Genomic DNA, 10358 nt, shown 5'->3' on the forward strand with positions numbered 1-10358 from the left:
TAAACCCGGGAAGTGGAGCTTGCAGTGAGCTGAGATCCGGCCACTGCACTCCAGCCTGGGTGACAGAGCCAGACTCCGTCTCAAAAAAAAAAAAAAAAAGATATCATCTTCTTCCTTTCTCAACTGGCTCCTTTTGCCTTTTATTCTCCAGACCAGATGGTAGTTCCAATTCAAGAATCCTGGGACTCCTCCTTCTTCTTCATCCCCTCTTCTCTAGCCCTACTTCACTGCCTCAGCATCTCTCTCCTGGACTACCACATCAGTGGCCTCATCGGTCTCCCTGGTTCTGGTCCTGTACCATGTGATATACGGCTATACAAATGACTATTCCTGTCACTTACATGATATCCAACTCATGTTTCTAGATAAGCACACAAAGCTTTCCATGATCTGATGCATGCCTACCTCTTCAGATTACATTCCTACCACATCCCTTTACATTTTGAACCACTACTAGAAACCTAAGTGAAGTTTTCTGCTCAACACTCACTTCTCCAGCTTTATTTTTCTTATTGTCCATTTGCAACAACAATAACAAAACACTGGAACACATTCTTTAAGATTTAGCTTTGCGGTTACTTCTTCCAAGAAGCCTTCTCTAGTCCCTGTCTCTCTTCAGGTTGAGTTACTTAGTTACTTTCAGAATGCCCTCAGAATATCACAATCATTTTGTGTAGTCAGGGGATTAGCCATATCAGAATCATCTGGGCACTTGTCAGAACTGCAGCATCTTCAGCTCACATTCAGCATCACACTCCTCAGCTATTGCAATATAGTTTAACACACTGCTTCATGCAACACCGCACCTCTTTTGCCTACCATTAGATTTATAGTTCCCATAAAGTAAATTTCTAAGACCTTAGAGGTTCTCTGCTGCTCCTACACATAAAACACCATACAGACACTCCATTAAGAGTTAATAACTGACCTCCGTCCGAGAGCCCCACCGGGGGACTCTGCCGGCCTCCTTTGCCGGAGGCCAACAGACCTCTCCCTACCCACCTACTTCCCTGAAGCTAGGTGACCAAAATAAACTTGCAGTTTTGCTCCCAAAAAAAAAAAAAGAGTTAATAACTTTACAGAGGACAGGGATGCACAGGAGTATTCATCTAAAAATACAATGATCCAGGCTTATGCAATCAGAATCTGCATTTTAACAAGATCCCCAAGTGATTCACATGCCCATTAGAGTTGGGAATCACTGCTGTAATAACTGCGTATTTGTTTCTCCTATAAGGAAAACAGTCTCTAACTTTAGCCTGCATTAGAACCACCTGAGATGCTTGTTATAATGCAGACTCTCAAGGCCCACACAGAATCCAGTGAAGGTCTGGGAAAGGGCCCAGGTATGTGCATTTTTACAAGCACATACAAGTCACTACTTAGAGCCTCCGACCACTACACTTTCAAAGATGTATTGCTACACTGTGATATATTTAAGATAATGGGCGCGGTGGCTCATGCCTGTAATCCCAGCACTTTGGGAGACTGAGGCAGGTGGATCACAAGGTCAAGAGACCCAGACCATCCTGGCCAACATGGTGAAACCCTGTCTCCACTCAAAATACAAAAAATTAGCTGAGCGTGGTGGCACACACCTGTAGTCCCAGCTACTCGGGAGGCTCAGGCAGGAGAATCACTTGAACCCAGGAGGCGGAGGTTGCAGTAAGGAGAGACGGCACCACTGCACTCCAGCCTGGCAACAGAGTGAGACTCTGTCTCAAAAAAAAAAAAAAAAAAAAAGCGAGGAAATGAAAGAACAAAGTAGTTGCAGAATGGGAGGCAGCAGAGAGGTCATAACACAGGATACATAGGGGAAGATAGAGGGACATGAGAATACAAAGACTAGCTAGATTGTAAATGCCTTGTGAAATAAAAGCTAACTGCTTAAACCCTTCTTCTAGAACAGCTGACTGTAAAAATAACAGAAAATTGTCACTCATTTGTTTCTTAATAAAAAGGACTAATTCCTATTACCCAAATACATATGGCAACAATAACTCATAAACCACACTAAACTTCCTAAACTACTTATAAAAGAAACCTGGTAATTGATAAAGCTCCCAATGCAAGATATAATATTCACTTGAGTTGTAAACTAGTAACTATCATTTTAAGAAGTCAATATAAAAGAAAAATCTCTGATGAAACAGCAGACAATACACTTTTTATTTTCATAAAGTTATCGCCACTAGAAAAGTAAAAATTATTCCTATTGGTCAAGCTAAAAGAAACAGGAAAATAAGAGTAATTTTGCCAAAATGGTGAATCAGAAAATAAGTGTCTAAATATCCAGTCTAATATTAGCCTTCTCAAAGGTCAGCTTTTTCATACTTATTGGTAAAAACAAATGAACAGAGGAACACTTGACTCACTGGTTTAACACTGCATCCCTGTACCTAGACACACGGGGAGGCACTCTATGAATGACTGTGGAAATTAACTAGGTAAGACTTGTGGCTTGCCCAATGTATGGTTTTGCCTTAAAAATCAGCAGAAACTTTGTGACCAGTCACCTTTGCTGAAAAGGTTGGAGTTTCTTCACAAGCATTTTAAAGTCAGTTATGAATCACATGCACCACAAAATAACTTAGTGCTAAAGAAAATAAAGTCTGTGAGTTAGGAAAGAGAAAAACTTAAAAAACACTACAGAAACCGATATATGCAGTTATCTTAAATGCAGTTATGTGGGCTATAATGACGTAAAAATTCTATTCACGTGACAAACATTAGACAAAAAAGGATATAATATTGCTTAACTAACGCACTAAGGTGTTATATAGCTGTTATCTAATATGTAACACCTGGTGTTGACCCTCTGCTTATACTGAAGTTAAATAAGTCAGAAATTCGTGCTGTTTTACTTATGCTGTGAACAGAATTATACAGTTTAATGCCAAAGTACATTTATTCTATATGGATTTGTCCAAGCTGGAATTTTATAGAACAGGCCAAACACATTCGCACTTTGAAAATGCAACCACAGACTTACAGTGATAGCTGCAAGCAAAGTTCAACTGTTTAACAATCACAATTTAAATCAGCTCACAAGACTTATACACTGCATGTATCTAAACAGTATGTATATGATAAATATGCGTATTATGTATCAATAACAAAAACAGGATGGAAGACTTTTTATACAAACGCTTTGAATTCACATAAAATTAATCCCCATTAAGATATAAATGATTTATCAACATTTTAAAACATCTCATATCACTACAATCATAATCTTTCGGTATGGAAATCTGAATCTCTCAGTGAAGGTATGGGCTCTGCTAATCAATCAACACCTATGGGAGAAGGAAGGAATACACACGTTTCACTCTTTCTTTTGTAAGAATCTGTTCATCCTTCAGGGCTCAGCTCACATTATTCAACAAATATTTCTTAGTGCTTCTCATATACCAGGTACTATTTAAGGACCTAGTGCAAACTAAGATGTTGCAAATGTTGAAATAGAAACAACTGCCACTGGCCAATATGGCAACTGAGCACTTGAAAGGTGGTGGCCACTGCAAACAGAATAACTTAATTTTTAATTTTATTTAATTAATTCAAATCGAAATCGCCAAATGTGGCTAGTGGCCACCAGATTGGACAGGGCAGCCCAGTCCTAAGTATAGAGGTAAACAAGATAGACAAAAATGTTACCTTTGTGAAGTTTATAATCCAGTGTAATAGAAAGATATTAAACAAATAAACCAATAAATACATAATGTAAGGTGGTCTTGGAAGTGGTCCCTTTGGGAAGGGTGTTTAAGGAAGGCCTCTCTAAAGAAATCTGGATTATGTACATGCCTGTCTATATCCTCTTATGAACCCTACACTAACATATAGCACAGAAATCTATACAAATGCTTGTCTTGTTCAGCTGTGTTCTAGCACCTACCATAATATAGTTCTTGACCGAGTGTGCAGAAGTCATCTGCAAAGCTCCCCAAACTGATCCAGTCATACAGTGTTCAAAATATACCAGCAACTCAGAATTTAGAAAACGTGGGGACAGAACACAGCAAAAACAATCTGCTCTTTCCTCCTATCCAGTCTCAAGCAGCTTTTGAGCCTCACTTCAAAACACAGCAACGCGGGGCAAAGATCGCCTTCTCCTTTCTTCTCATCCCCGGCTTCTACTGTAAATGAAGTCGCTTAGCCTCTGCCGCATCACACTCTTCGGCTATTGCAATGCTTTGAACAGGCTGCTTCACGCAACACCGCACCTCTTTCGCCTACCATTAGATTTATAGTTCCCATAAAGTTTCTAAGACCTTAGAGGTTCTCCGCCGCTCCTACACATAGAACACCATACAGACACTATTAAGAGTTAACGACTTTACAGAGGACAGAGATGCATAGGAGTATTCACCTAAAAATACGACGACAAACTTTGTCCTTTTCCTTTCACACTCGGAAGTAATGAGGCAAAGTGACAGGCTGTGGGAGGGGGTAAAAAAGCAGCTCAGAGTTGCCAGAAAAAAATGGGAAGTGAAAACGGCGGAAACTGGAGATTCTACAGCCCTGGACGTACAGCCTTCCAGATCTTCCCACGGTACGGCGGGGGAGTGAGGGTAACCTCAAGCCCGCTTGGAACCAGTCAGTGCCAGGTGGGAGGCGGCGCAGTCCCCTTCGGGCGCCCAGTTTGCGGTCCAACTCCGCCGCGCCTTTCCGCTGGGGCCCGGGCCTTGTGCCACCCTGGCTGACTGTGCCACGAGTTACCTGCTTGTCTCGAGCGAAGAATAGCGCTCCGGCAAAACCTGGAGGCAGCGCTGGAAAAATCGCACATGCCGATCCCGCAAGAAATCCAGCCGCTCCCCCTCACCGCTCCCTGCTAGCCGCTCGTCCTCAGTGGCCGCCATGCTGCTCCGGAAGCGACGTCCGCCGCGACCCGGAATCAGTTGACGCGCGGAATGAAAGAACCCTCCTGGGCTGACCCGGAGGTGCCGGGTGAGGGGCCCTGCGCTCGCCGCAGGCTAAGCCAGTATTTGCAACCGCAATCATCTGGGTCCTGTGCAGCACTTCCTCTCTCCGTTATCTCCCTAGCTAGAGCATGACCCAGCCATTTCTACCCAAAGCCCTCGAGGCTTGTAAACACCTCGCAGGCGTGTGAAAATCCAGTCCACAAATCCCTCCGTCAGAATTTTTATCTTGGGAAGCCCAAGGTCAAAAGCATCAAGTTCGCTTTGAGACAATTCTGGCTCTGTAGGACCTGAGGATGGTATATTTGAAAACGGGGATGGATCACTATAAACTTGCTAACATTCATTTTTGGAGGGCCAGTTTTAAGTTCAACGGTTAGGGAAACGAAACAAAAAGCAAAAACAAAACAGTGGAGATAAATGTTTATTGACACTACGAAAGTTCAGAGACTTTCCTAATCCTAATCCTTTCCGGATACCAGGAATCACTTAAAAATCTGTATATAATGCCCCCAAACATATACAACATGCATATTCATACCTATGTGTGACTGCTTGCGTCATGCTTTTACAAATCCTAGATTTTACTTTCCTTCAGTCAATGTACTATCAAGAATCAATGGTGCATCAATCTGCAATAGCAAAATAAGCCCAACATCTTCTCCAATTACCTGCATTCTAAAAAAATTAAACATGCTTCTAGTTTTGTTTTTTTTCCCAAAAATAGGGATTTAAGTTGTTTTAGCCATTATACTATGCCCTTTAAACGTTCATGAGGCATTCCTGGGTAGCGGGGTGGGGGGATCCACCCAATAACAGAACTAAACTAGGTTCCCTATAATCAACTTAACTAATAAAATTTTTGGTATAGTTTTGTTAGCTTTCTTAGAAAACGTAATTCTTATACTCTATGGGCTGGGGTAATCTTACACTTATTCAACAATCCAAAGTGCTCTAATTTTTGGTACTATTAACTACTTATTCACAGGTATTCCTGCATGTCTTTACAAAATACTGCATTAACAAACAGCCAGAGATGGATACTACGTTGTCCTCGGTATTTTCCTACAAATACGGAGCTCACAGTCCTTGCCCATCAGGTGTGCCCAGTCTGGAGTTTTCACTGTTATTACAATTAACATCTCTCACTTAGCACACATACCCCCAAATACCTGAAGATTTTCAAAGTGGAGTCTTATACACGTTTAACTTACTGGAATCAGCTATGGACACTCTATACATTCTCAGAAAATTAATTCTAATAAACATGGCCCTTAAGTTAGGGAAGCCAAATATTTCATCTGATTCTCAGTTCAAGTACTAGCAATCTGATCCAAATCTGGAGGAAAAATTTGCGATGTGGGACTCATTGAGAGATAATATAGAATGCCTCCTGGGTTGGTGAAAGATTTCCATGAGTGATTTTAGCCATGTAAGATTTTTGGCATATGCATAACAGAATGGGAATGATAGAACATCTATATAATTGAATATTATTTAGCCACTACATGATGATGTCTGAATTACGTAGAAATGTACGAAAATGTGTAATGCAATTATGGCATAGTAATTAATATGTACCAAATGACTGTAACAATTTAAAAATATGTAGATATGTTTTTTGTAAAAGTTACCTGGAATTATGAGTACTTTATAACATTTCTTCTTTCGTGTTTTTTCTATATTTCTTATTAATGTACTTTTTTTTCCCCAGGCTTACTTCACTTTATTTTTCTTGTACAACCCTATGTTGTAGCCACCGCTGGAGCCTGGGTCCTCTGCACAGAGACTCTGGTGTGGGTCTTGAGGAGGTGGTCAGTGAATTCTTGATAGGGAGACTTGGTGAATACAGTCTCCTTCCAGAGGTCAGGGGTCAGCCTGCTGTAGGCCTTAGAGATGGCATCAAAAATGACCATGGTGAAGTTGTGCAGGATGGCAGTGCAGCCCTTGGCTGAAGTGTAGCAGTCATCGATTTATCTCAACGACCAGCCATCAGCAGCAGCTTCTTGGCCATGGGGGCCAACGATGCCAGTGCCCCTGGGTGCAGGGATGACCTGGGCCAGCACAGAGCCGTTGCAGCCTATCACCTTGCAAGGGATGGTGTGGGGCTTGCCAATCTTGTTTCCCCAGTAGCCTCTGTGCATGGGCACAATGGAGAGCTTGGCCAGGATGATGGCCCCACGGATGGCAGTGGCCACCTCCTTGGAGCCTAACACCCAGATCAGTGTGGCCATTGTGCCCAATGGCAACAAACGCCTTAAACCTGGTGCGTTGGCCGGTGCGGATCTGCTTTTGCACTGGCATGTCTTCAAAACTTCACCCTTGAGAAAGGCCCCAGGAAAAAGTCAATGATCACAGACTCCTTGATGGGCAGGGAGAAGAGACAGATCTTCTCCAGGGACTTCATCTTCATGTCCTTGACCAGGTGACCCAGCTTGGTGACAAGCATCTACTCCTTGGCCTTGGCCTTGCCTCCGGGAGCTCTGCGGCTGGCCCTGACCCACTCCATGGCCGCGATCCCAGTTCCCCATCCCAGGGCCAGCTGCGACCCCAGTTCCCCATCCCAGGCCCCCTGCTGCACTGGCGTCATCCGCGAATGATGTTTTCTTGGAGAAGAAGCTAATGTACCTTTTAAACCAGTAAAAGAAATGTTTATTTGACATCTAGTTTATGAACCTGTAACTTCTATGAACTCTGTAACTGAAGATATTTGTGTTTATCTTACATCTTTTATGTAAAGGATCTATATAATAAATTCATCATTTATTTCAGATTCAGCTAGAAAAACTGATTTCTTCGGAGGAACTTCCATACTTTTCTTTATTAAAAAAAAAAAAATCAAAAAACAAAGCCATAAGAATCACATCATGCAGAATGCTTACCTTAGATACAGGAATTTGAAAGCTGCATTTCCGTGCAACAAAAAGCAACACGTAAAAAAGCAATACGTAAGAAACGTTTTTTGTGTCTTGTAGCTTCTCAGTTCTGCTTTTAAATTCCCTTGTCTTGCTCTATATTTTATTTATGTATTTATTTTTGGAGATGGAGTCTCACTCTGTTGCCCAGGCTGGAGTACAGTAGCGCAATCTCAGCTGACTGCAACCTCCGCCTTCCAGGTCCCGGCGATTCTCCTGCCTCAGCCTCTCAGGTAGCTGGGAGTACAGGTGTGAACTACCACACCAGGTTAATTTTTGTATTTTCAGTAGAGATAGTGTTTTACCATGTTGGCTAGGCTGGTCTTGAATTCCTGACCTCACCTGATATGCCCACCTTGGCCTCCCAAAGTGCTGGGATTACAAGCCTGAGCCACTGCGCCCAGCCTCTATATTTTATCTCTAAACGACTTCAAATCATTACAAAAAAGTTTTGGAAAACAAGTAACAAAACCAGCACTCCTGTTTAAGGATCTTTTAGGTCAATTTTCTCATTCTGCCCCAATAACTGTACAAATCAGAATTCAGTTTCTAAACTTTGGAAGCCATCTACTTTGAATATTAACTATAAAATAAGATTTTGATCACTATTCATAGTACATTTCTGAGTCCTTTAACCTAAATGCATCACATTAACAATGAAAGATAAAGATTATCTAAGACAAAAATTATAAGAAATTTCCTGTGTTTTTATGTATATACTATCTTTCCTATGAGAACAAATTAAAGTTAGAAAGGAATATTTTATAATATGAAAAGTTGAACTGTATTCAATTACATTGTGTTTTCATGTATAAAAGTTTAGAAATTTAAGAACTAACTCTTTTGACTAAATATGTTAATCTAACAGCTTTAAAAGATCTTATTCATTCATTCCTTCCTTCCTTCATTTTAGAGACAGGGTGTCACTCTCTCACCCAGGCTGGAGTGCAGTGGTGCCTTAGTAGCTCACTGCAACCTGGAATTCCTGGGTTCAAGTGATCCTCCTACCTTATCCTCCCAAGTAGCTGGGAATACAGGTGTGTGCCACCATATCCAGTTAATTAATTTTTTTTTTCATAGAGACAGGGTCTCCCTGTGTTGCCCAGGCTAGTGTCAAACTCCAGGCCTCAATTCTCCTACCTTGACCTCTGAAAGTGCTGGGATTACAGGCATGAGCCACCATGCCCCACCTAAAACATTTTAAATGCCATCAAGAGAAATCACAGTATTCTAAAGCTGGCTTATTTCAGATGATGTTTCAGAACAAAGAATTTTCCTATTGTGAGGCAAACAGAAGCAGAAAAGAAAACTGCATTAGCCAGGAAGATGTGAAAGACACGAAGATTTTATAAATGTGTGCAATCCAGAAGGGCTGAAGGAAAATCTGGGATTGCTGAAGGAAACCAAAAAGATTATATCAATAATACAATTAATAGGGTATATGAGAGACATATTTTTAAAATAAATATTCTCTATACAAAACAAAGCATGCTTCAAACAAATACAAAATATTTATTACACAAAAATGTCATAACTGACAAACTGCCAATCTGTTAAACAGAGAAAAAGTACTAACATTTCAGAACTGTAAACAAAAACCACTTTACCTTTTTGTTACTCAAGCTAACTTAACTCCAAGTTACAAAAGTTACAAAATTTTGGTTTAAAAAATGTCATTGTATGATTGTTCCAATTTATTTTGCTATGCTATGACAAAAACAAAATCTTTGAAATGTTTTGAATATTTAAATAATGTTTGTAACATTAACTTATTTAAATAACTTTTACATCAATAATAGGCCAACACATATATTAAATACCTTCGTGGTAGAAGCAGGAATACTAATGACAAAGCCTCATGAAACTTAATACCTCTCAATTCACAATATAGCACAATAATCAATCTGACTAGGCTATTTATATTTAAAGAACACGGTTAGTCACTTTCTCCCTGGTATAACTTAGTATGTTAACATTCTTATCAACAGAATAGCAATTTCATTATCTCATACTCTTCTCTGTATTCCTTGTCTCCAGGTTGGAATAGCCCTAAGGAGAAAAGAGAAAAGCAATTGTAAATATATAGGAAATTAAAAAGAAAAAAACCCTATCTGATTAAATGCTAACTTTAAAATATATATATAACCTACCCTGCATGTTGTTTGTCTGGTTCATATGGGCATGTAGGTTTGCAACCTTCATTAAGGTTTTATTTCTTGCTCTAGCTCTCAAACTGATTGACTGACAAACCAATCAGTTAATCTACTTATTAATCTATCAATCTTTCATTCATTCTTTTTTAATACTATTCTTCTTATAAAAATAAATATTAATGTGAAAAAGGCAGAAAATGGCATCTACTAACATGAATGTAGTATCTAATAGGGCATTGGGTACTACTTGTACTTTATTGATTTATTTATTTTTTTGAGATGGAGTCTCACTCTGTTACCCAGGTGGCACAATGTTGGCTCACCATAACCTCTGCCTCCCAAGTTCAAGTAATTCTCCTGCCTCGGCCTCC

General features: G+C 40.3%; 2 protein-coding genes and 1 pseudogene across 4 annotated transcripts in view; all 3 read right to left on the reverse strand.

Moving 5' to 3' along the window:
* The window catches only part of PGGT1B (protein geranylgeranyltransferase type I, beta subunit), a 54078-nt gene extending 49189 nt beyond the window's left edge, over window positions 1–4889 (reverse strand). The window contains exon 1 of the mRNA XM_011963655.1: window positions 4720–4889. Coding sequence (XP_011819045.1) covers window positions 4720–4859 — 140 coding nt within the window. The 5' untranslated portion in view covers window positions 4860–4889. The remainder of the gene's footprint in view (window positions 1–4719) is intronic.
* Window positions 4890–6664: 1775 nt separating this feature from the next.
* On the reverse strand, window positions 6665–7480 carry LOC105527360 (annotated as a pseudogene). Its single transcript, XR_001004216.1, has one exon. The product of XR_001004216.1 is annotated as a 40S ribosomal protein S2 pseudogene (transcript).
* Window positions 7481–9159: 1679 nt separating this feature from the next.
* Window positions 9160–10358, reverse strand: part of CCDC112 (coiled-coil domain containing 112) — a 30416-nt gene continuing 29217 nt past the window's right edge. For both annotated transcript variants that reach the window (XM_011963657.1, XM_011963658.1), the window contains one exon: window positions 9160–9883. In XM_011963657.1, coding sequence (XP_011819047.1) covers window positions 9841–9883 — 43 coding nt within the window. In that variant the 3' untranslated portion in view covers window positions 9160–9840. The remainder of the gene's footprint in view (window positions 9884–10358) is intronic.

The sequence above is a fragment of the Colobus angolensis genome, unplaced genomic scaffold, assembly GCF_000951035.1.
Source record: "Colobus angolensis palliatus isolate OR3802 unplaced genomic scaffold, Cang.pa_1.0 Scaffold62, whole genome shotgun sequence".
In the NCBI taxonomy this organism is placed as follows: Eukaryota; Metazoa; Chordata; class Mammalia; order Primates; family Cercopithecidae; genus Colobus; species Colobus angolensis.